General features: G+C 44.8%; 1 protein-coding gene across 4 annotated transcripts in view; it reads right to left on the reverse strand.

Moving 5' to 3' along the window:
* Positions 1–3,323: 3,323 nt before the first annotated feature.
* The window catches only part of WASF3 (WASP family member 3), a 90,545-nt gene continuing 66,776 nt past the window's right edge, over positions 3,324–27,092 (reverse strand). For 3 of the 4 annotated variants that reach the window (XM_004281777.3, XM_049701144.1, XM_049701145.1), the window contains 7 exons: positions 25,178–25,312; positions 22,739–22,892; positions 19,056–19,173; positions 13,974–14,149; positions 9,864–10,127; positions 8,190–8,557; positions 3,324–6,460 (listed from right to left, as the gene is read on the reverse strand). In XM_004281777.3, the coding sequence (XP_004281825.1) occupies positions 6,303–6,460; positions 8,190–8,557; positions 9,864–10,127; positions 13,974–14,149; positions 19,056–19,173; positions 22,739–22,892; positions 25,178–25,312 (1,373 nt within the window). In that variant the 3' untranslated portion in view covers positions 3,324–6,302. Of the gene's footprint in view, positions 6,461–8,189; positions 8,558–9,863; positions 10,128–10,918; positions 11,086–13,973; positions 14,150–19,055; positions 19,174–22,738; positions 22,893–25,177; positions 25,313–27,092 lie in introns of all 4 variants that reach the window. The other variant, XM_049701147.1, reaches the window with a different exon arrangement.

A 27,092-nucleotide genomic window follows, 5' to 3' on the forward strand; every position in this document is an offset into this window, starting at 1 on the left:
TGAAAAAGTAAAATATTGAGACAGTTACCAAAATGTGATGCAAAACATGAAGTGAGCAAATGCTGTTGGAAAAATGGCACCGACAGACTTGCTTGAGGCAGGGTTGCCACAAAGCTTTGATTTGAAAAAAATTCAGTATCTGTGAAGTGCAATAAAGCAAAGCACAAAACGAGGTCTGCCTGTAACAGCAGTATAAGAAGGCAAGTATGGAAAGGGGCAGAAAATATATCTGAAAAAATAATGTCCAAATATTTCCCAGATTTCATGAAAGACATAAATTTACAGATTCAATATCAGTGAACCCCAAGCAGGATAAATACAAAGAAAATCACATCTAAGGATGTGGAGCAACGTTGCTGATGGCGATGAAACAGTATATCCACTTTGCAAAAGTCTGGCAGGCACCTACCTACAATACAGAAATGTCACTCCTAGACTTTTATCCAAAGATAGATGAACACGTATGTCCAGAAGGGACTTGTGTTAAGTCTTATCCAAGAAAATGGATAAACCCACTGTGGTATATTCATACAAAGGAACAGTACTCAGCAATAAAAAGGAACTAACAATTGACACATGCAATAACGTGAATGAATTTCAAGAACATTATGCTCAAAGAAGCCAGAAGCAAAAGGGCACGTACTGTTTTATTCTATTAGATGAAGTTCTAAACAGGCTAAATCAACCCATGGAAAACAAACAAACAAAAAGCTAGAACAGTGGTTGCTCTGGGGACTGGAATAGGAGAGAACTGAATCTGAAAGCGCCCGAGAGAACTTTCTGAGGTGAGGATAATGTTTCTATCTTGATGGGATTTGCACTACACGAGGGCACACATTTTAAAACTCATTGAATGGTATACCTAAGATGTGTGTATTTCACTCTAAGTATCTTTTACCTTAAAACATTAAATACAAATATTAAACTCTAATTTATGATATACTGAAGTGCTCAGGGGTGAAGTATACTGGAACTTTGAAATGCATAAAATAAGGTGGATTGATGGATGGGTGGATGGATAGATACGGGTGCGTGGGCATTTACTGAACAGGTCTGCTGTGGAACAGGGGTGCCACCGTTTGAAAATAAGACTTAAGAGACCAAGTTCTGCAACCCAAGTGATGGCCAGATTCCCCATCTTTAAGGCTAGGGAGCTGGACTAGCCTAGCACTAAGAAGCCTTCTAAATATAATATAAATAAATAAGTAAAACTGACCTAAGTAAAACTAATACGCTACATAGAGTATTAGTACTAAGGCACGAGGCTGTCAAGATCAATGAATAACCAACATGCTGCAAATATGGAGAGATTTTCTATACATTTGAAGCTGCAGCTGTGGTGGCTTAAAAAGCCCCCTCAGGGGCTTCCCTGGTGGCGCAGTGGTTAAGAACCCACCTGCCAATGCAGGGGACATGGGTTCGAGCCCTGGTCTGGGAAGATCCCACGTGCTGCGGAGCAACTAAGCCCGTGCGCCACAACTACTGAGCCTGCGCTCTAGAGCCACAACTACTGAAGCCTGCATGCCTAGAGCCCGTGCTCTGCAACAAGAGAGGCCACTGCAATGAGAAGCCTGCGCACCGCAACAAACAGTAGCCCCCGCTCACCGCAACTAGAGAAAGCCCGCGCACAGCAACGAAGACCTGATGCAGCTGAAAAAACCAAAAAGCCCCCTCGGTCCTGAGTACTGGGCCCAGGAAGGTCTCCACCCTATTTGTACCCCATCTCATGACACCCCCCTTCTTCTTGCTCCATTTCACTGATACTTGGGTTCCATGGTCACCTGTCACGGTCTTTCCCACTCAGCAAACACCAATGCTGTCCCCGCTATTGAGAAACCCCCTCCCTGCCCTTGGCTCCCAGCTAATTTCTGTCCATTCCTAGACCTCAGCTTCCCCTGGTCCAGTCTAGACTGAGCAGACCTCACCTCACCCCTGACTAAAGTACACAGACAATGATCGAAATTACTTATTTGACAACATATGACGTCCTTCTCTTTAGACGAGATGCTCCATGAGGGTTAAGACTGACCTGTGCCTCATCTTCAGCAAGTGGCCTGCAGATGCCTACGGCCAACATTCCCATCTGTCGACAAGGTGTCCGGCACAGTTCTGTGCACTTTACGCGGGTTATTGCATTTACACTCTTCTTAAGCCTTCGAGTGTGTGTTGACGAAGGCTTCTCTTCTGCTCTTTCTTCTGCAAACGACCATCAGTCAGTAAAGATGTGTGGACCCCTAGGAAGTACCAGGTGCTGTGCTCAACAAACAGGCTGTAACAGTAAACACGAGGCCCCACGTCTGTGCTGCGGAGCCCAGGCTGTTGGGAACACACCCAGACAGAGTGGGAGCCGTGCGTCCAGGGACAAGGAGGAAACACGGGGTACCTGGCAAAATGCTTCATGTTGTAAAAATGGCACACAATTAACTTTTGGTGAAAAAAAAGTAACTGGAAAATCTGTCATTCATCCAATCACTGCACAAGCAGCTGCTCACCATCGAGGGGTCGGGCCGTGCCGGGAGGGTCTCGGGACATGCAGAGGAACGTAGCACACGCGGAGCACACCACACACACGGGCAGCTCGGGGCAGCGGCCACAGCAGCCTCGACGCCAGCCTGCTCCCGCTAAGGCGCCCCTCTTACCCCCCGACCCCCTGCAATGCTGCAGTCCAGATCCCCCGAGAACCTTCCCCGGGCCAGCAGCTGATCTTCACTCCGTTCCCTCCCACAGGAAGCAGAGAGGATGCCCCTTTCAAAGGTTAAATGGAAGCATCTCAGAAGCAATCAATGCTCCAGGGTATCAGTCACTATGATAACCGAGACTGGATGCGGTCGAGACGCCTCTGTCTTCTGGGCAGGCTGCTTCCTGCTCTGGGAACGGCTTCTTCTTTCTAACTGTACCAGTGCTTTCCTGACTCACTCGAGAATCCAACCTGAATTCTTGGCTACACAAGAATTGTGCAGAAATTTAAGTGGAACTCAGAGCAGTATCTTCTGTTACCTAATAATGAAAATGCTAATTAAAAGCCCCACCCTTGGGCTTCCCTGGTGGCGCAGTGGTTGAGAGTCCGCCTGCCGATGCAGGGGACACGGGTTCGTGCCCTGGTCCGGGAAGATCCCACATGCCGCGGAGCGGCTGGGCCCCTGGGCCATGGCCACTGAGCCTGCGCGTCCGGAGCCTGTGCTCCGCAACAGGAGAGGCCACAACAGTGAGAGGCCCGCGTACCGCAAAAAAAAAAAAAAAAAAAAGCCCCACCCAACCCCCAACTTTTCCCCCCTCCCCGCCAAAGATTAAACATACAACACTGTTATAAATAAGCAAAAGTGTTTAGGGTTAAAAGTGTAATTTTATTTAGATGTTACTTGTACATAATCTATAGTAAGATATACAAACAGATAAAAATTGTTTACTAGGAGGTTTTTTTTTTATACCACTTTAAATTCAATGTACAACAGCATTGGTAATACTGCAAGATGACAGACTCTGGTTTAGAAAACAAAAATTACTTGCTACTGTTGCTGACGCATTCCCATGAGTGTTCAATGGATGAAAATGTATCATGAATTTCAGCTGCAAATTATTACAAAACTTTCACAACCTAGCCACTTGGTGCTCAGAAAAGATTTCGATATTCTAAAAATTTACTGAAATGAAAATGCTAATTCTCCAACAGTATACTTCTACTGAAGAAAACCAAAAGTGACCAAATCTTATGGTTTGGGGCCAAGAACAGAAAATCAACCACATCATGGGTGGTTCTGAGGAATCTTCTCATCCCTCTGCCTGATCTATGACATGAGGAAAAGCTTGTAAGAAATTAAACTAAATACACGCCGGGGGAAACGGGACAATTTAAAATAACCTTACAACTACTGTAAAATGTAAGATCCATGGATATGAAGGATGCATTTACATGTTTTTCTCCATCTGTTTTGTAAATACTTTTTGCAAATGAGAACGGACAATTCAAAATAGTCACTTTTTCCTTTTCATGTACTATCATATTAGAAAAAGTCTGGATTTCATTTTTAGAATAAATCAAATGCGCTGAGAAAAATACTGCAAAAAATAATCTACACTGGATTTCAGTCCTCTCCCCTTCTGTTAAAGGCTACATAATACATCAGGGCGAAAGCTTTTTCACTAGTCAGAATATCAAGTTGAAAATAACTTGCTAATTAAACTACAGGAAGACAACCAATACTTAACAGGCTCATGAATATTTACGGATAAAGTGCCACTAATTTTATCGTGATGAGATATAAACAGAAGAAATCCTGACACGGATAGTAGCTTTACACATTCTCTCCATCCTGAGGACAGAAGGGCCATAAGAAAAACCAAAGAAGCATTACAAGTACAAGTTCTAGAATGACACAGGTGACTCCTTATCCAAAGTAAAGCTAAAGACGAAATATTATAAGAAAGACAAAATACGATCGAAAGTGGTAAAAGTCCCAAGGAAAATGCCAACACAGTTGGCCTCCACACTGGGGAAAAAAAGGAGAGAAATTAAAGAGAGAAACTGAAAAGTTCATTAACAGCTACTACTTACAGGCAATAAACGTATGGTGAGGAGCTCCAAGACACAGACACTCAATCAAGAACCACGTGCCCAGACAGCTGGCTTTAGCTGAAAAGACTCAGATAACCTGGCCCGGGCACTGGGAAAGGTAATACAGACCTGAGGCTTTTCAGAGTTCCAACCTAGGTGACTAAAAGCCCGTCAGGCTGGCCTTACAGGATGACCACGACCTTCCACAGGCCACAAGTGTCCCTCGGGGACACAGACGTGATGGGGGGGGCCAGTGACGTCCTGAGGAGAACTCATTAACAAAACCCGGCAGTCGGGGTCCTGCTGACATTCTACCATCCACCCAAACACCTCTGTCTCAGCTACAGATTCCTGGGCCACAACTGAGAGTCACTAGGACCCACAGTCCGTTTGACACACGGTACAGACGAAAGAACTGCTCAGTGGGTAAAGTGTCTCGTACATCTGTGAAGTTATATCTGAGATCAAAGCCTGGGATGTTTATTCCTTCCACACAAGCAGTTACCCTTCACCCAGCATTACAGAATGTAAGTTCTCATTCATGAGTTTCCCAGGGGTTTGCCTTGGGCAGGAAAATCTGTCTGGGCTCGCGTGTCACCACGTGCGAGGGGACAAGGAAGGGACATGACCTGCTCCAGCGAAGGGGCGACTCTCCTCTGAGGTACCTGGTCCAGCCTCGTGTGCTGACGACCGTGTGGGAAAGGGACCGATGTGCTTCTAGGACAGAGCGAAGGCCCTACTCGTGCTGGGTCCCTAACTGGCCATCGCACCAGGAAAGGTGAAAAGCTGCCCCAGTCTCCTCTCGCCTAAACTGAAGCTGTCAGGATTCAGACCAGGTGGGGCGAGGTGCCGCCTGGCCCCTCCTCTGCAGCACCGAGGCCTCCACGTGGCCTCACTTGGCACATGGCTCCGGAAGAGAGGTTGTGCAGGGCTCTGCACGCGGGGCCACCCGGGGCCGGGCAGGCTGGCACCCGAGCTGCAAGGACCGCCAAGGGCTCTGCATGCCATCGCACACGGCAGTGGCCCTGAAGGAAGAAGGGCTGATCTCCACTTTCATTACGGCTGCGCTGCTGAAACCTCTTACAAAACTCCTCGACAAGCACCGACTCCACGGATGCCCACAGGGGATCCTGCCTGCAAAGGGCCATGTTCCCATTTCACAAGAGGGAGCAAAGGAAACGCAATTCTTCAACGGAGCGTTCCCACGCACAGACGCTACCAGGCCAAGAGACTGAAAACAGAAACGTCTAATTCTCCTACTTGTCAAATCTTTCTCTCTAGAACCAACTTCTTCTGAAACACATTTAAAAAAAAAAAAAAAGTGGAAACAGTATCTCTTACGGATGGGAAGACATCAGTCTGACGCACAGTCATTAATCTTGCAAAGACCAGACATCAGGCAGCTTCACAAACACACAGCGAGTCTGCAGGATTCTAATGATCAAGGGGAGTGAACCCAAACTGCACTAAGTACTCTCGTGGCCAGGAGGAAGGAAGCAGAAGGCTGTTTTCGGGACAATGCAATAGTGACAGCTTATTTCCTCGTGTGCAGCACGGTTTGCTATGTTTCGTGGCACTTAAGTATTCCACAGTAAATACTGAAAAACCCAGAATTTTTGCATGTGCAAGAGCAATCTCACGTTATCGATACAAAAGTCGCTAAGCTACGGGATTATAATACCACTACGTGGGCGCCGGGGCCACAGAGATCGTCAGCACACTCCCCAGCCCGGGGCCCTGGGCGCCAGCCTCAGTCGGACCAGTCGTTCTCGTCCAGCTCCGAGTCATCGTCCGAGTCGCTGTACTCGACGGCGATGCGGCGGGACAGGATGGTGGCCACGTCGTTGCCCACGGGCTCGCGCTTGGCTTCCTGCTCCTGCAGTTCTTGCACCTTCTTCAGCTGAATTCCTGGATACACGGGACACGGCTTAGAACGACACCCCTCGGCTTACTGCTCCAATCACACAGAACGGACAGGGAAGTCCACCCGGCTGCTGTTCTCCCCACTGACACCCTCAGAAAAAGCTTGAGAAATCTGAGGGCAGAAGCTTGGGAAACAGAGTTTCATGAGCAAGAAAAAAGGAATGTGCAAAGTCATAAGGTTCTTTACAGCGGTGCGTTGAAATGTAAGAAAGTCAGTTACAATTTCAGCGCACACGAGCACCGTGAAAGAAAACTCCAGGACGGCACAGCCTGACCCGGCAGCCACCGGGCACGAGAGGCTGTTTCAAGGTAGATTTACGGTGGCCAGTGGCCCCCATAGGGGACCATGTTCCTGGACAGCCTGGGACCCAAAGGCTTGGGAAACAGAGCCAAGCTTCTGGCTAAGCGGGCGAAGTAAGTGAGAAAGCTCAACTTCAACAATTACCGTTGAAAATGGGTATGAGATCGCAATCACCTTACTCTCTTACTTTTGTAAGTAACAAAATGGGATATCTAACAATGTGCTGTGTTATTTCCTTAACCTTTTCTTTCAGAGTAATTTCAGACCTATAAAGTACCCGTAAGACTAGCAGAAAAACGTTCCCATATAACCTACTCAGGTTCCCCAACTGATAACATCTGACCAAATTTATCCTCTTTCGCTCTCATTTACACACACACACATACTTTTTTTCTGGACCATTTGAGAGTTAAGTGGCATATAATGTCCCTTTGCCCCTAAAATACTTCATGTGTCTTTCCTAAAAAAAAAATTGATCAAAATCATACTAGCAGCAGAGATACAATAGTACCATCTATTCTATGAATTTTATTTAAAATTTGCAAATAGACCTAATATAACAAACGAAAAAAGTTTTCCACCAGGTTTGGGATCCGCCATGGGATCTCACCTGTTACATTACTCGCCACGTTTCATTAACCTCCCTTAGTCTCTGTGTTCTACGACCTTCACGTTTCTGTAGGACGTCCCTCGATGTGGACCCCTCAGAGGTTTCCTCTGACACATCCAGGTGACGGATCCCTCTCATTGGACAAGGCTCACAGGTGTCAAAAAGCAAAACACTGTCCTACCAGGCCCCTACCAGGCCCCTACCAGGACCCCGAACGCGTGATCAGTGAGGTATTCTGACTCTGGGACTTTCTTCTTGACAAAATCATCGTGCGTCAGTAACGTCAATGCATACAAGAGCTCCCCGCCCTGATCTGACCAGAGACGCTCCACTTCTTAAGGTTTCGTGCTCTGGGGTTTGGTGTAGGACCTTCACCTGACAAGGGTTTTGCTACTTAAATAAATGTTGAAAATCTACTGGCTTAGCACATCAAACTAAAAATACGAAAAGGCTAAGTAAGTTACATCCTAGGTTTCTAAAAAAACTAAATCACTGACATGAGCTCATTTTCTTTCATTTATACTTTAGCCCTTAGAGTAGAACGCAGAGAGAAAAGATCCAATTAACTAATGATCATTTTTATTATCCATCTCTGCTCAAGTAAAGCTTTCCTGAATTCAGTGCTTTATCACTGAGCTTACTTTGCACTGAAAAAAAAATGTATCCACTATTAAGAAAAAAGAAAACCAAACAAGACTCCTTCAACCCTCTTCTACCGGCCCTCTGGGGCAGAGGGGGTCCCTGGAAGCAGACGAGGCTGCAGCCGCCGGGACAGGGGGCAGCGTCCCGGGACGCGCACTCACCCATCCGAATGGCAGCGAGGAGGTCGCTCCGGGCGTCGCTCACGGGCGGCTGCGCAGCCTCCGGCCTCTTTGCCTCGGCTCCCGGCGGGCCGTGCATCGGGGAGGGGGAGAGCGAAGAGCCGGCACCTGGAGGACCCGGCGGCGGCGGCGGGGGGCCCGGGGGGGGCGGGGCCGTGACCACCAGCCCACCGGAGGGAGGGTGGGTAGGACCCGCGTAGGAGGGGCCGGCGGACGCTGGGAAGGGGGGCTGCGTGGGCATCTGGAGGGGGCTGACGAAGGCAGTCTGTGCGGAAGGGATCATGGGCGGGGGCGGCGGCGGCGGGGGTCCTGAGGGGTTGTAATACTCCATGATCTGTGCCGGGAGCATCCTGGCGGAGACACGAAACAAGAGTCACCAAAGAGCAACCCAGGGTCCCAACCTCGGAGTTCCCGCACGCCTCGGAGAGGGGCCTCCCCGGACAAGACGCACACTGGCAGCTGAATTTACAACACTGCAGGACACCAACATCCACGCTCTGGACCACAGGACCACACAAATCCCTAGGTCGGAATTCAAGAGCATCTACTGACGTACACCAGAAAGTTAACCACTGAAAACGTAACTTTCTGTGGAACACTGGAACAGCTGACTGCAGAGGTAAGAAGGCAGCACAAATGCATCCTTTGCACGAGGCATCTCAGAAGTGGGGGCTTGAAAACCCATCTTACAAGAGTTCTGTGGCCAATCAGATTGGACACTTCTGTATTTTATATCACGTCTCCATGGAAATTCCCCAAGCCCATGACGCCCATCAGAACATCCAAAGCTTTGAAAACCCCTCCAGCCAAGAAATCTGCTGAGTTCCGTTTAGCCAAGAGCTTTCCAAACCAGCTGGACCGCAAACCCTCTCTGCCTGATGCTTGGGAGGAGCCACAGAACACACTCTGCGGATCCTGACTTAAAGAGAACCAACCACGGGAGAAAACCTTGGGGAGCTGAGGGACACACATTCAGAACGTGACCCACGCTGCTCTGGAGTGAAGAAAAACACTGTCGATGGAAACACATTTTCAACTTCCCTGGGCGCTGACTCGGAGGGGCTAACTCTTTAAAGACTGAGGTGGTGCGAAAACCACAGCCTATCAAAACACAGGCGGGGGCTTCAACGAACAAACGCTAAACAGGAGGGTCTTTGTTTCGGTGGTGTTCGAATTTTTCCCAAACGACAGAAAACAAGAGGACCTGGTGGCAGAAGTGTATTTGGGTACCAAGAGGTCCGGGTTACATGTACAAGTGTAGCAAGCGCTGCACTGTATAGCTTTCTCCTTTGAGATACGCGTTCTCTGCGGTTCGCCCAGCATATCAGAGAAACACTGGAGCATCTGGGACAGGCTCACAAAACCGGCAGCTCATCCTTTGTCAATGCCTTGGCTCAGTCATTCAGACATAAAGGGAACGTGTGTTTGCGAATACAGACACCAACCTGAGGTTTATCTGTAATAAAAAGGGGGAGCAGCATGACACTGCATTTTTTCACACAGGATTTCTCACGACTGACAGTATCCGTATCCGGTCATTCTGGGCTGCATCCTGGCCTCCACAGTGTGATTATTCAGTGAAAATTCTTCCACCACGCACAGCAAGACCCCAGTGCAATGGCAAGGCACGGTCAGAGCCCGGGAGTGGGGAATTACCCGTAGTCGGTGGGAGCCAGGGGCGCGGGGGCCTGCGACGCCTCTGCGGCCTGCGGCGGGGGCGGAGGCGGCTTCTGGGGCCGGTTCAGGGCCAGGTGCCTGGCCGAGGCCGACGGGGGCCGGAACTCGTGCTCGGGGGCCTGGGCTGCCGGCCCGCGTGGCGGTGCGTCACCGGCTCCGTGGGAAGGCGTCCCGGGCTGCGGGTGCAGAGAATGGTTGGGGGTGGCAGGATACGAGTAATCCGTGACGTCCGACGCGTGGGACCTGACGGCCAGAACCAGGGGTGGGAGAAAACGACGTAAGTGAAAAAGATTTCCCCTCCCAGGCATCAGCATGTATTTGAATAATAACATGGCCAAGGCACAGAAATCACACGCTTTTTCCCTTTCCCATCAGCTAGGTCTAGGCCCACAAGCGACAATGTAATCACGACTTTGGCAGCAAGCGCCAGGGTTACGCGGATTCAGAGCCGCAGCTTTGAAGTGAGCGCATCAGACGGACACGGACGGGCAAGCGGCAGGCAGCAGAGCCCCCTTCCTCAACATCGCAGCCGACTCTTTTCTAAGAGAGGCTGCAAGACACACTGTGCTTAACTTGAAAATGGCATCGGAGACCTAAGATTTTAGTGCAACGAAACTGACAGCGTATGATGAGACCTTATCAAAGGGCAGACGAACCGGATACATATTAACAGTAAGAACAGAAAAAGAAATCAAGGATGCGATACGGTGAGTCGCGGTTTTCTTAAACAGAAGAAACATATTTAGCCAAAAAGGAGAGGAGGAGTGCGGTGCCACGCGCAGAGGCCCTCTTGCTGTCTCTGAACGCACGGGTGGGAGGGAAACTCTGAAAGGAATGCGCGTCTCATTTTAGTCAGCAGGGTTCAGGAGGCTGCTGGTACCCGGCCGCTGGGGGAGGGGAGGGCTCGGCAACGTCACACGGTGTTAGTCACCCGGGTTACGGGACGCGTGGTCAGTACAGGGGGCACATCCTCTCGTGACGCCGAAGCAGGGGGCTGCTGAGGCTGCGATCCAAGAACAAGCGGAGCGACAAACCCTCTGGGCGTCCTGTCGTCTCCCGAGCTCCCTGCCTGCTGCAGTTTCCTGGCGTCACTCATAAACTCAATGCCCATCTTCCTTCTCTCCCACTCTTCTCTTCTCGTTCTTACTTTTCTCACACTTACTTGCTGGTTTCTGTTAGGATTCAGCTTGTGTCTCTCCCTCTGAAGGAAAGAGGCAAACACACATCGGGTCTTTGGAATTCAGACAGTAGCGTCCCTGGAGCGTCACACCACACAGAAAAGTTCTTTAAATGGCAAAAGATCACTGGCTTTTTTCTTTTTCCTTCCCTAATTGCAATATAATAATAACCTGTAACTCACTTTCTTCTCCCCTAAGTGCCCTATGAACTCTAGCTTACAGTGCGCGTGTGCCTGCCTTCTGAACTGTGGCAACCGCTTGCTGGTCAGAGAGTTAAAAATATTTTCAACGGGGGAAGACTCTGACCTGTATTTAGATTTATCTTATTTTAAAAACGTAAATACCTAAAACTCTGGAGTCCTTGACAATGGGTGCTTGGCTCTGTCGGGGGCCTGCGTCATAGACTGGGCATAACTTTCTAAGGGAAATGGACTCGTCTACAAAACACGGACTGCTCCTGAGGGGATGAGAAGCCAGGAACTGGGAATATTCTGGCACCATTTGGAAAGCTGTCCTGTAAAGCAGCTTGGTGATAAAGGGCCGAAAGGAGGCAATACAAACGGCATAATCGGACGGAGGAAAGGAATGGGCGGTGAAGGTCCGACATCAAGAATTACAGCAGGAGAGCGGGAAGGACAGGGCTCTGACGAAGGGTGGGTGGGAGACGGGACCGGTCACTCGAGGGGTCACTGCCCAAGTACAGGGGACACCGGTGGGCTGGAGGAGAGGTGAGGAGGGGGGTGACCTCTGAGAGACAAGGACCCCTACAGGAAGGCAGAAATCAGCCACAGAAGACACGGCACTAGTGTGGGCACGAGCGGGTGGTCCTGAAGCTGCATGAGCGTCAGGAATTATCTGTTACGGGAAAGAGAACTTGGAGGAGTGAAGACAAGATGGAAACAGGAGGAAGTAGGTGTAAGCAGTGGAGACCCAGTGGGAGAATCAAACGAATCCCGCAGGGTTCTGTGGGTGGGAGGGTGGGCAGAGTCGGGCGTCTGCAACACCCAGGACAGGAGGAGGAAAGGGGCGAGGATGGTGGGCAAGGAGGCATCCTGCTTCCGGGTCGCTGGGGAGAGCAGTGGACAGGCACTGCATCAAGTCTCATCCTAAACGTACGCTTAGAATCAAACCATCCCTGACCATCTACAAAGAGAGTAAAACTTATCATCAGTTCATGCAATCAGCTTAAAATATGTAAGTTATATGAACAACTTATACACGTACCATGATACCTGATACTCAAATTTCCCTCAGTTATCCTGAATACATCCACTAAAAACCAAGTTTCTAAGTAATACTTAAAACGTGAATACAAGAAGTTAAAAAATCAGAAGATAGAAAACAGAGCAGGATTTCACTTTCGTAAAAAAAAAAAAATTTGCACATTTACAGAAAAATGACCAAAGAAAGAAATACACTAAAATGCAAAAAAAGTGGTTTCTTTGGATAACAGGATTATGAATACTTTAATTTTTTCTATAATTTGCAAACATGGAAAGTTTATCTTATTTCATAATAAGAAAAATAGTGATATGCTTTAGTCAAATAAAAAATAAAAATTTCCAAAATAATTTAAGGGATCAATTGTACACCCAGTATGGCACAATCTAATCTCAGATTCTAGAATAAATATCAATTATTCAACTGAGGGATTAAAAAAAGTCATTTTCCATCTACCTACTGAAATGAAAGGGAATATATGGAGAATTGCAAAGTATATGTTTTGCATGAGTCAACAGTCACAACTAAGTTAGCTGGGAAAAAACAAAACCCAAATGGCCCTCCTGGGACCGATCAAGTTCGAGCACTTCTCCCACCCAAAGAACTATGGGCACAAGTGTGTCATCATTCTTACTTTCCACAGAAATAAACTGACATAAAGATTAAAACTTGAGGCCAGGGCTCAGTTAAAGCTCCAGTAATTCTCTGATAGCTAACCGATCGCAGCTTGTACAGAAAAATGACCTAGACCTGCCTCACAGGCAATGACTGACAGCCCTTGTGGGGTAGGAGTATCTATAGGGCTGTAACCACCAAATATCAAAAGCATCTTCCATCTGTCAGTCTGTGCTAAACGCTGAGGTTAATAAAGACAAACATAAAAAAACCCAAAAACCCAGATCTAACGCAAGGTCCAGGTTGTTGCTGTTTGTGAAACATCCTTGAATCATGTAAGAATTCTCTATTCACATTTTTAAACACTGACGGAAGACTCCAACTTTACAGAAGCAGAAATAGGAAATTAACCGTAAGTTACAATTGACTGGTCAGTTCTTCTCCTTCAGTGAAGCCCTTTTGGGATAAATGCTGCTTACTGACCACATCTTTCACATCTGCAAGAGAGATTTTTACTTAATTCCTAACAAATTTTTAAAATAAACTTCCACAGAATTCTCCTCCTGCAATTAGAATACATAAGATTAGCGAACTGAAGGAAAAAAATCTTTGTTCATCACTTTTAGAAAAGGTTATCAAAAAGAACAACAGTTATTCCTTGATCACATCAGCTACCACCTACCAATCGGTTCAGATACCAAGTGAAAGTAAAGGCAACATTCTAAGCAAAAGAGGCGGAGAGAGAATTAAATGATTATTAAAATTAAAAGGGTCAGTCATAGGCAGTTACGATGCCCAAATTCAGAATCAATGTTAAAACAGTACATCTAGGTTAATGGAATGCTCGAGTTAAGCCAGAGAGACAGAAAATCACACACAGTAACCCAACGTCACAGAAAACTGCTGTAAACTATTATTTCGAAGTCAAAGCATATATACCGTTCATTTTTAAGGAAAGTTTGGAAACACACTGTGGGCCAGAGAAGCACAATGCTACCGTGCATTTCCATTTACAGGGAAGCCAAGGCCGGCTTTGCACACACACATGCACACGAACACGCACACGCACACACACCTAGTGTCTGGGGACAGGGATCCCTCGGAAGATGCTCCGTGGTGTACGCTCTGCGACAACCTGGTGTCGGGTCTAAGCTCTTTGTCATACGCCATCATATTCCATTCCTGGCGCCTGTTTCTGGCTTTTCTAACCTTTTTCACCTCCCGGGTTGTGCCATCTATGCGCTTTTGCTCCTGACGTCCGGGAAGGAAGGCAAGCGTGCCGAGACAGAGGGAAGGAAAAGAGCGGGTTAGTGCAGCGGCCCCGGCAGCCACGAGCCTGGCGTGCAGGCAAGGCAGGCCCGTTTCCATCACTCCCGGGTCAAGAACGTTCTAACATGCTTACCCAACTCAGACCCGACCAAAATAACACATACCTAACGATTTAACGTCGACACATCAGAGTTACCGTGCTGCAACTTCAAGAGTCGCTTACCATCATTTTGGATCAAGAATTCTCACTTCACTAGGACTTAGCTCGTTTTCAATATACGACACCTTTTAGATCCCTATTATACACATGAAATACCTGCCCGCACCAGACAGAGAAATCGTTTCCCACCCCTACACCATTCTGACTTGTTAACGTGCAATCATCTTTCAAAACACAATTTTAAATGCTCCATTTCAGTTTGAAAAGGTTATTGCAGAATATTTAAGCGAACCCTGCAACTAGCTTAACAAAAAAAACAAGATAAGAACTTACCTTCCCTCCCGTACAAAGAATCATTCCTGCTCCAGCCCTACTTTGCCAGCAAAAATGTCTTCGATAAATAACTTGGGTCCTACGCAGGTGCTTCTTTAAAGGTGAGCACAGTTACTTCTACGTGTGTTTACGTCCCTCCTGCTTCCCCCGTGAGATCTGCTGACCTTTAGGGAGGTGAACTATGCGCCTTTATGTCCTACGCTCCCCTCACGGCACCTCCATGCTCAGTAAACGCGGACTGAATGATCACGTCCAGGTGAGCGATGGTGCTCACTACGTCCCAGCACCTGCCAGGCCCGGACGGTACAAACGGCAAACAAAAGAAGACACGGATCTGCCCTCATGGAGCTTGAGGTCCAGCGGGGAAGCCCACAGAGTCACACAGGTAAATGCACAATTATGAAATGTGCAACAGCACGACTGTATTACACAGAGAACGCTGTCCGGTCTGGAAGTCAGGGAGGGTGCCCGAGAGGCTGGGACGAGCTCTGCAGGGTGAGGAGGCCTGAGTCCTGCAGAGGAGGGGGGCAGACGCACGCAAGAGGCCATGGGACAGCATCTCGCCAGGAGAAGCGACAGAAGGCGAGTGTGAATTCGGGCGAACGGTGGGTAAGACCTTGAAGGCTGCGTAGAAATGTTGTTCTTTATCCCAAGAGCAACGGGAAACCATGAAGACTGAGAGGGGCGGGGCTGGCACATGAGAGGAGCCCCTGTGCTGGGGACAGAGTCCACGGGGAGAGGCAGGGATGCCGGGCAGAAAGATGCTCAGGTGTCCAGGAGGAGAGGAGGCCCATGGGAGAGGAGGGGAGCCGTTAGCCCAGGTACCCAGGAGGCTCAAGTGATGTGCTGGCAGACGACGTGAACGTGAAATTCACAGAACACGTGCCAAGTGTTAATAAAGACACAGAAAGATGTGCAATTCGTATTTGATTTTTTGGGGGGTGGGGAAGCTCATCAAAAAATAATAATAGTTCATCAGCAGATGAATGGATAAAGAAGATGTGGTACATATATACAATGGAATACTACTCAGTCACAAAAAAGAACGAAATAATGCCATTTGCAGCAACATGGATGGACTTGGAGGGCATTATGCTCAGTGAAGTAAGTCGGACAGAGAAAGACAAGTACTGTATGATACACTTATATGTGGAATCTAAAAACTACAACAAACTAATGAACGTAACAAAAAAGAAGCAGACTCACAGATATAGAGAACAAACTAGTGGCTACCAGCGGTGGGGCGCACGTAGGGATGGGGGAGGGGGAGGTGCAAACTAGTGGGTGTAGGGCAGGCTCGAGGATGTATGTACAACATGGGGAATAGAGCCAATATTTTGTAGTAACTGTAAATGGAAAGTAACCTTCAAAAACTGTATAAAATTTTTTTTTAATTTTTAAATAAATGAAGATAATGCCAGATAATAATAATAATCTTCAGGACGGAAGGAGGCCTGCTAGGAGTATAAGCTGGTTCAGTCCTTAAAGGGTCAGGAGCAATAAGATGGGATCTTTCAAATTTTCAAGTTCACATTGCACTTCTGGGAATTTACTCTGACGAAATATGTGCACATGAGTACAGGTACCCCCTACAGTGCTGTAACAGCAACAATTTAGAAGCAACCTAAATATTCATTAATTCGGTAATGGGTAAATAGTTTATGAAGCCTCCGAACTTTGGAATATGACACAACTATTAAAAAGCATGAAGTCCACCTTTATTACGTCACTGTATGTATATGTCTGTGTGTGTGTGTATACAGGTCAATTCTAGGAATAAAAAATACTCTGTGAAGTGTGTACACATGTATTTATGAACGCCCTACAAGGCCGAAAAGTATGCACATGTGTTACCAGAGGGTGGTTATGCCTGGGCAAGGGAGAAACTCACCCCCAAATTTTCTACACAAATGTGTTTTACTTCAGGGTAGGTGGGGCATTTTACAACTGGCATGTATTGTGTGAACACTTTTAAAACCAAAAGAGAGAACAAAGAAGGGAGACCTCAATGGGTTCCAATATACATCTCACTCAAGCGTCACTGTATTACACTAATTGATAACTATCACCCTTACTTTTAAGAGATGTATGCTGACATATTCAGGGATAAGTGTTATATCTGCCACTTTCTTTACAATGGTTTAGCCTCCAATCTACCCATCAACACGCACCCGACACACACACACACACACACACACACACACACACACACACACACACACACACACACACACACACACACACACACACACCCCAACTATAATAAAATGCTAACCATGAGGCATCTGCATCTCAACTACGCTGCCTAGGTTAAAATCCTGAGGCTACTGCAGGCTGTTTCCTGCCCCAGGATGATCCTAGCTGCTCCTATCAATACCTGAAAGCCCCTCGGTCTGCCCAGCACGCCTCCGGCATCCCCTCTCACGTACATGCACGCACAGTCGCACACACACTCACTCTGCGGAGCTAACTTCTGCTCTCAGTCCTTGCACCTCAGTGAGCAACACCGAGGGGCCTTCCTCAACTCACCACCTCACCTTCTGCACTGTCACCCCACCTGCTGCTGCCACCTCCCCCAAGGCTTCTCCTTCCCAGCACTGCAACTACAGCCTTACAACGACATAACTATTTGCATAACTTAAAAAAAATGTTCTTAGACCATCAAACCAAGGAAATTTAATGTTCAGAAACAATGGATGTCTTATCCCCAAATTTTCTAAACTAATTCTTCCTTCAGATAGAATTGTCTGTTCCAAAGTGAAAGTGACTTTTGGGTTTCTAAAATCCTGGGAAATTAAGGATATCTTGCCTCATTTTCTGTTCCTATATAAAGCAGATTTGTATTAAAATTTTCAAATTTCTTTCCCTCTTTGAGTTCCAAAGGACAGCATGATTATCTAATGTTTGTTTCCCCCGCTATATTTTCATCTCCATGAGGGGGATAATCCTTTCTTTTTCATCACAGCATTTACAAGCCATTCAAAAAAGAACCGTTATATAAATGAATGAATAAGAAATTCTCATCAGAATTTTACGTCTTTGAGGAATATGGAATGAGACAAAACTGCCAAGGAAATGACAAATAACTTTGAAGACACAGTAACCACACAGAGTAGATTAAGACTAAAGAACAGTGGCAAAAAAGTTAAATATTTTTGTCAAAAGTATCACTGATGCTTCTAGGAAATCCTGGGAGGCCACTTTAAAAGCAGGAGATTTTTAAAGGAGAGTCCTCTTAAAAGTACTTGGGGGTTTGCCCTGTTACCATAAAAGAGTTCGGGGATTCAGACCAACAGGGCTTTAAATCTGTTCCTTTTCCTTTGGAGAGATTAGTGTCTTCTTTTTCTTCACCTGAACACTTTGCAGCTTCTTTGCTTGGCTATTTCTCCACGTGAATACCCAGCAACTCTTCGAAGATTTCCCATTAAATCTCCCCAACCCATCAGCACGAGAAGTGCACACAGATAACCCAGTCTGTGGAACTCTCTCCCAGAATTCGTGGTAACCTCTCACACTTGCAGTCTGCAACCTATTTCCATGTTCCCTTTCCTAAATCCTGTTTTCAAATCTCAAGTTCTCTTCCATCTCGAACTGTCACTTCTACTGGGCCAATACACCTACTAGATGTCTCAGAACCTTCAGGCAGCCAGCCCACAACGTGCTAAGCTCTTAATTCACACACCCTAATAGTTGTCAAACAAAGCAGGTGGTCATTTTTTAAAACACAGCTCACATATAAAAGGCTTGGCAAATATCTGCCTTTGGAGAGTTAACTCTGATTTTCAATGGTTTAAGTCTAATTTCTGGGCCCCAAAGGGATAATTTTCAAAACGGAAGTTCCTTAATCTGAGAGTGGGTTTGTCCTCCCAAGAGCGTTTGCAGTACAGATGTCTCTCAACCTTCCAACTTGCAATTCTCCTGCCTACGACCACCCCACCAAAGGGAATCTCATTTTTAGTAAATACTACCCTCCTCCAAGTGTGCAGATCACACACGCTTTTCAATCCAATATGAACCTCTCACCACGGTCTTAATTACAGTTAGGTGACAACCCAACAATTAATAATGTTAAAAAGACCAAAGCAGAAAATTCTAACTGATATGGAATGTTGACTACTTTACGAAATTTGAAGAGCAAGAGAAAAGTTATAAACCACAGTTACGAACAAAACTGTATTTATTAAAGCAAGTATTAGAGAACAAATCAACAGTATTTATTGAAAATAGTATTACTGTGTTAGACTGAATGGTATCTTCATGTGACAAATGCAACCTCTAAAACAACTTCACGAAATTCAACATCTCAACCGTTTAAAGAATTTACTGATTTTAAACTTCTAATTTCTAAGGGAGAATCCCATTTATACGCACATTTCCCATACTAGAATTATTTACCTTTTGACGTCTTTTCTCTTTCCTTTTGTCTTCTGTGTCCTGTAGCATTTTTTCTTTCCAGAGGTCAAAGAAATAGGAAGGATCAGTATAGAACTTCAGCCCGTCCTTTTTATCATCTCTATAAACCAATGTATTACAAGTCGGGGGGGAGAAAAGGTCGTTAGAGAGTTTCATACAGGGTAAACATTAATGTTAATTCTAAATCATGAGATGGTAACATCTACGTGAGGAATTTGAACTGTCCTTATACACTGTTAAGTCTCCCAATTTTCCTTATTTGGAAAAATGTGTGAACATGCAAGAACAGCACTTTTTTTCTAGAATAATGAAGTAAAAACTACTCTTGCAAATTTAGATTTCGGTACAGCAAAGTGCTGCCCAAATCACAATATGGCTCGTAAACAGCAACATTTAGTTCCACAGTTATTTCAAGGTATGTTCTGTTTATTCCAATGGGGGCCACACACACAGATGGATGGATTCTTAGTATATATATACATTCACTTCTACTCTGGAGCGACAATGTTATTAGGATAAAAATTAGCAAGTACTCTGTGCTTTTCTCTTAATCAGGTTTGCCCAATGTCTACAATTCAATTAGGAAAGGAGCAAAAGGTTCATGGTGTATAAATGTAACTAGGATAAAAAATGATGACCTAGATATTTTTTTAAATGGAAGTAACCGACAAAGAAAATTCACTTGTAGCCATTTCATTGTCAAGAACTGCTGCAATTACTATATTCTAAAAAATACTTCAAGTCTTTTTTAAAACAATCTATTTATTTATTTTGAGCTGCATTGGGTCTTCGTTGCTGTGCACGGGCTTCTCACTGCGGTAGCTTCTCTTTGTTGCAGAGCACCGGCTCTAGGCACACGGGCTTCAGTAGTTGTGGCTCACGGACTCAGTTGCTCCACGGCATGTGCAATCTTCCCGGACCAGGGCTCGAACCCGTGTCCCCTGCATTGGCAGGTGGATTCTTAACCACTGTGCCACCAGGGAAGCCCCAAGTCTTTATATAAGTTATTCATTTATCATAAAGCCAATAAGAATGCAGCCAATATGAATCCACAGTTGTAATATAAATCAATAGACAGCAAAGCTCAAAATAATCATGATAAGGAGGGAACACTCTATTTATTCTACTAATGCTTTAAAAAGTATCTGGCCTGTATATTACCTTCAAGAGAAGGCAAAACATTTACATTTAAAATTAGCATGTCAGGGACTCCCCTGGTGGCGCAGTGGTTGGGAATCCGCCTGCCAATGCAGGGGACACAGGTTCGATCCCTGGTCTGGGAGGATCCCACATGCCGTGGAGCACCTGAGCCCATGTGCCACAACTACTGAGCCTGTGCTCTAGAGCCCGTGAGTCACAACTACTGAGCCCGTGTGCTGCAACTACTGAAGCCCGTGTGCCTAGAGCCCGTGCTCCGCAACAAGAGAAGCCACCACAATGAGAAGCCCGCGCACCGCAGCGAAGAGCAGCCCCTGCTCGCCACAACGAAGACCCAATGCAGCCCAAAATAAATTTATTTTTAAAAATTAGCATTTCAATTAGTCATTTAAGGCATACAGAGAAAGAAAAAAAAATCAGAGAAATGAGTATAGAAAAGAGTTTGTAGCCACACAGTCAAAGAAAGTGACATGAATTACTCAAGGAAACATGGTCTTGAAGTTCCTGCTATGCCGTGTTCTGTAAGCTTCTCAGCATCAAATAAAGAGACCCAGGCTTTCATGAGGGTCATCTGGTAGCTCTGTCTTAAAGTCGCTAACAAATCAGCACAATTCACTCTGTACTTTAAGCTTTAATTACTTAAAATCCTTTCTTTTCCAAATTTCCTAAGTGAGAAGCAACCTGCACTATTGAGATTTTATTAATAACATTATTGTGAAAAATATAAATTATTTCCCGAAGATACTAGGCCTTCAATATAGGTGAAGACAGAAAAACTGAGCAGGAACTTGCTGCAATTTTAAGACGTATAAAATGCACCTTCTTTTTTTCAAACATGGAGCTAATACTTAATGGAATAAATATGTTTAATAACTTAAGCAAATGTTAACCTTGACATCAGGATATAGGCAGAAATGTCCTATGTTTATCGCAACTAAACATTCGATTTTTCGGTCACATTGTGCATCTCATATTTAAGACTCTGCATTGTGACTGTGCCATATTTAAGTCCAAATGCAAAAGTTTATGTGTTCTCTTACCCCAAACATTTCTGTATTAATAAAAAGTAGATTTGAGCTGGCACTACTATTCTTAAATACTATTAAAAAGTCAAAGACATTTTTCTTTTCCATAAAACTGAGTAAACACACAATAATATAATATACAAAGGTCGATTCATTTCTTATGCAATTAAACATTTTAAATCACCACAAATATTTAATCATGATCTTGAATAATCAAATACAAGTGGTTCGTTGAATTTTCTGGGTTTCTTTTTTCCTTTAGAACAAAGTATTTAGTGAGGTTTCTTAGGAAAATTTTACTAAGTTCTCATGGCTCTGGGCTAATAAGTAAAACTGAAATTGTCCCAGAAAAATGTCAATTGAACAAAAGCAAAGTCACAAGTTAAAACGTTAGGCTTACAATACCACTATTCATCTACATCTTTAAGTGAGTGCGCTAAAACCTCCAGAAAAGTGTGCTTGTTTCGTATAAAAATGTGGTACCCTGGTCCTCTCCCATCACGGTTTCCATGGAATCTCTATTACATTTTTTGGAGAATCTTTCTGTCCATGCTGAAAGACAGGGATGCAGTCTGAATTACTGCTTTACTAGCAGAGCCGCAACAAAGCACAGCTCCAAACGTCTCCTTTTGGACCCTGCGAAAGGATAGTTAATTCAGACCCCAAAAACCTCTGGGCACTCCCTGCGAAGGGCCACTGGGCCCAGGAGGACAATAATGGACGTGAAGGACACAGTGATTTCAGGAAGGCCTCTGCAGGGGTACTACCCAGCAGAGTTAATCCTGGGGGACCGTGGGGACCCCACCACCAGCCTGACTGAGCTCATCAGAAGCTGGACCAGTGAGCTCGACAGTGGGGTGAAAAGACAGGGAAGTACAGGGAAGTACATGAAATGGGAAAGAACACACGGATGTGGCCGGCGGGAGGAGAGGAGTTCTAAAGGGCATTTTTAGTTAGTTTCTTAATATTCATTTTTTGCACATTTTCTACTCTTTTTCCTGGAAGTTTGGTCCCAATAATGTGTCCTACCACTTCACACAGAAGGTTAATTTCTTGACGATATATTCACTCTTAGAAACCTCCAATGCTGTAGAACATGTTTTTCTGAATTCAGTAACAAACGTCTGCAGGGCTGAAATGCTGAGACAGGTGTTTTGCTGCATTAGAAGTGAATTATGCAGTTCCTTTAAACTTGATTTTGCATGCGAGGAACACCACAATCCCACAGGGTTATTACATAATGTGCCCACTTCTGCTGTAGAGATCTGCGTTTAAAAGCTAACGTGAGCGCTCCCACTTCTCTTGGTAAACTTATTTATATTTTGAAAGACTCAGACTTTAGCAATTCTGTAAATAACTAATTTCACTGTGGCTAACACCGCAATTATCATTCTCAAAGTCTGAAAAGATACTTTCACCGCACTGCTCGCCCCTCTCAACTCATTTACGCTGAAAAGGCTCTGGGGATACACAAGGCCGTACCTGTATGGTGTAAGGATATTCAGAGGAGGCGGTTTATCACTCTGGTTGTAAATGTCAGCAACAGGATTGGGAATGCTGTTCTTTGAAACCACCTGCTGGTCTTGGACTGTGGAACTTTTGAAAGCTTTTTTCATGTTGATATCCTGTAGTGACACTATTTAGAGAAAAGTCCAAGTCGGGTTATATGGAAATATTTTAGAAACAAGTATAATTTGACTCACAATCATAAACATCTCCTAGAATAGCCAAATAATGTCTTTTATTGTTCACTTAAAACCATGCTTAAATAGTACATGCCTTCCCTCCCTCTGATAAACAGTTATCTCTGTAAGTCGCGCCTTTCCTTCTTCTGTAGCGATATAATGATTTCATTGAACCTGATATTAGAGCATCATTCTTTACTCAAATAGCATTTCTCAGAAACCACACAGGAGTAGAGTTATGAGTATAACAGGAATGTAAACACAATGTATCTTAGGGGGGAAAATCACTCAAACAGTTAATACCAGTTTAATTACAATCCATGTGGGAAATACTTCTGCAAAAAACACACAAATGTAAAAACTGCATTAAATTTTTCTGACACTAACATTAAAGAGAGAGGGCAAAGCTTTTCAACCTACCTGTAGTCCTAGAAACTAAGCAGCATGATACAAATCTGCACTAAGGAATGAGAACCAGGCTAATTATCCTCATTTCTTGAGTTTGTACAACATGTTACATCTCAGGTTTCAACTCATCTGACCTCCACACAGACTTTTTGAGGTGGGTAAACTGTTGCATTAACCCACTGGACCAACGAAGCTGACGGTCAGGGGTGTTCAATGACCTTTCCAAGGTCACCCTGCAGAACAGTGGCAGGCCCAAGGAGAGCACAGATTTCCTAACTCGGCCGCGGGATTTTTCTACAGTTACATCCATGGCAAGGAAAGTAATAAGGTAAAATCTTGATTGGCAAGAAATCTTAAGGATATGAGATATGCTGTAGAATCTCATGAGATTTAACCTACAGACTAACCTTCTCCAGTGTAAGGTTTATCACAGGCGTTACAACTGCAAGAACCAACAAAAAAACTGAAGACAAATATTTTTTAAAAAAACACTTGTGATACCATTTGAAAAGTGAATGATTAATTTAAAATGTTAAAAATTTCTTATCTGAATAGACCAAGCAGCTATTCAAATTTTTATTTTTTAAAATAAGAGATAAATTTTAAAAATCAGATTAAAAAGAGCACAGCCTCTGCTTGCTACTTACTGTTCGAAGAGTCAGTAAGAAATGCTCGTAACAGACATTAAAATATCAGTGTTCTACATTTCTGTTAAATTTTTAGTTTGCTAATTTAATTTTGACCGTTGAAAAAGATCTGAACATGAGAAAACATGTTTTTCTTAAATGATGAGGGATGAATTCCATAAATAACTATATTAAAAAAAAGAAAACCTTCTTATTACTACTACTATTAAAGGCCTAGTAGAAAAATCAGATGCTAGGATTGTTTTAATGCAACAAGAGGAATTGTAAGTACCCTTATATAAAGGTAAAAATAACTTTTCAAAGTAAATATAAAATGGCATATCTTGATTTTGGGGGACAGATTTTTTCCAGTCTAATTTCAGTCTTTTGTTCAAAAGAGACAGCAAGTGGAAAAATTTTAAAAGGAATTGTTGAATATTCATTTTGTTGAAACTACCCCAATTTCAGGGTATGACCATCAATTAACTACACAGCGCCTGTCAACACTAACTTTGTTTTAAAACCCTGAAGCCTAGAGGCCTTCAGTAAATGTTATTTCTGGGTAGTTAACCCAGCAGGATCAGCGGCATGACTTAGAAGCCTCGGCCCTAAGGACAGCAGCAGGTGATAGCTCCCCCTCCCCCTTAGCTGGACAGAGTCTGTGATTTTTAGGTAAGAAATTATCTTTACTACCAATAACTACCAATGACGTCCATGAGGACTTCTAATACTGAATGCATTCAAAGAGTCCTTTAAAACAAATACTACATGTGTAGTTTATTTAAAAAGAGAGTGTGGGGCTTCCCTGGTGGCGCAGTGGTTGACAGTCCGCCTGCCGATGCAGGGGACGCGCGGGTTCGTGCCCCGGTCCGGGAAGATCCCACATGCCGCGGAGCGGCTGGGCCCGTGGGCCATGGCCGCTGAGCCTGTGCTCCGCAGCGGGAGAGGCCACAACAGTGTGAGGCCTGCGTACCAACCAAAAAAAAAAAGAGCGTGTGGCACACAAGGCAGACAAGATAGGACTCTCTTAATTACTAATTAACCCCATTGTTGTGGGTTTTCCCCCTCATCGTTCTTCTACAAAAAGACAAGATGAAATAACAGCATACGACCCCAAGGAAGAAGCAGGAATTACCCTGCGATTAACCACTCCTGTCCCGTCCGCATCATTTCCAGCTCACAGCTCTCAGGCAGTTACCTACCCTCTTCCACTGTTGAGTCCAGCTGGGTGACTTTGACAGCAAGGCGATCGATTCTATCTTGAAGAGAATTTGCTCGGATGTAGAAGTTGTTGGCCTCATTAAACAACTCACCAAATATGTCTTCAGCATGTTTGCCTGGAGAAGGAACGCACGGGAAAGGCCACCTGGTCAGAAACCACATTCTCACCCAAGCCAAACTCCAATCTCAACACGTGGGGTTTTGCGCAAATGATCACAAAAATAAAGTATCACAGTCAAAGGCCTGTAGAAGTTTTCAAAATTTATTAGGCATGTTCACACATATCTGAGACTGACCCAAAGTTGTAGAATTTTAAAATGCCCCAAAATGGTACAGAATTTTTACTTGATTGTTCCATGAGCTATCCCACCAGTTGCTTTCCATTAAACTTCTTTAGAAAAAACTACTCTCTCATTTTGCATGCTGCATGTATAAACATCTCAGGACCTACGGTTTCCCTTTACTTCCCAAGGTAATTCAGTAAATTATGTTGTTTTCTAAACTTAGGATTTTACCTCATTCACAATCAGAAATGTTAGACATCTTATATGGTGCCGAGAACTTTCCAATAGCATTAACGTCTTCTAATTCATATTTCAAAATCTAGGTATACAGTGCTGACTCTGGCCCTCCCTAAAAGTCGACATGTTGAATCCTGAGTTAAATTTTTCTCTGTGGATCACCTCTTCATGCTTGTGAGTGCTAGACATACTTCCCAATTTTTCTTAAAGTGTAATTAATAACATTTCTGAAAGTTTAACAAGCAAGATAGGAATCAGTATCTTACGATGAATTTCCAAATCCGACCGCTATTCCTTTATTCTCTCAACAAGCATTTAATAACTACCTACTTGAGTGTACAAGGCATGCCTGCATCCTCTCTCCCCGGACAGAGATACCACTATTTGTTTTTTAACTAGATTTCATTTTTTAGACAGTTTTAGGTTCACTGAAAAACTGGAAAGCAGAGAGTTCCCACGTAACACCTGCCCCACACACACACAGCCTCCCCTGCTATCAGCACCCTGCACCAGATGGCACGTGTGTTATAACTGATGAACACACACTGACATGCCATTATCACCCCAAGTCCACAGTCTACCTTAGGGTTCACTCTGGTGTAGGACATCCTATGGACTTTGACATGTATATATAATGACGGGGATCCACCACTGTAGTTACCATACAGAGTAGCTTCACTGCCCTAAAAATCCTCTGTGCTCCCGCTGTTTACCCCACCCCATCTTGGCAACCACTGATCTTGCTTTTACTGTCTCCATAGTTTCGCCTTTTCCAGAATGTCATAGGATTGAAGTCATATAGTATGGAGGCTTTTCAGACTGGCTTCTATCACCTAGTGATATGCACTTAAGGTTCCTCCGTGCTTTTCATGGCCTGATAACTCATTTCTTGTTGTCGCTGGATAACAACCCACTGTCTAAAAGTAACACAGTTTTATTTACCCGTTCACCTCCTGAAGGACATCCTGGCTGCTTCCAGTGTTTGGTGATTATGAATAAGCATTTGGGTGCGGCTTTCCGTGTGGATCTAAGTTTTCGACTCGGGTAAATACCAAGGAGCATGACTACTAGATTCTACGGTACGAGTATGTTCAGGTCTTTAAGAAACAGCTAAACAGTCTTTCGAAGTGGCTGCACTCCCACCGGCAATGAACAAGAGTTCCTGTTGCTCCACGCCCTTGCCGGCACTTGGTGGTGTCAGTGTTTTGCATTTCTGCCATTCTAATCGGTGTGTAGTGATATCTCGTTTTAATTTGCACCTCCCCGATGACATATGATGTGGAGCATCTTTTCATGTGCCTGTTTGCCATCCGTACACCTTCTCTGGTGAGGGGTCTGTTCAATAAAAAGCCTGCACACAAATTACATATGTTTT

This window comes from Orcinus orca, chromosome 18, assembly GCF_937001465.1.
Source record: "Orcinus orca chromosome 18, mOrcOrc1.1, whole genome shotgun sequence".
Lineage (NCBI taxonomy): Eukaryota > Metazoa > Chordata > Mammalia > Artiodactyla > Delphinidae > Orcinus > Orcinus orca.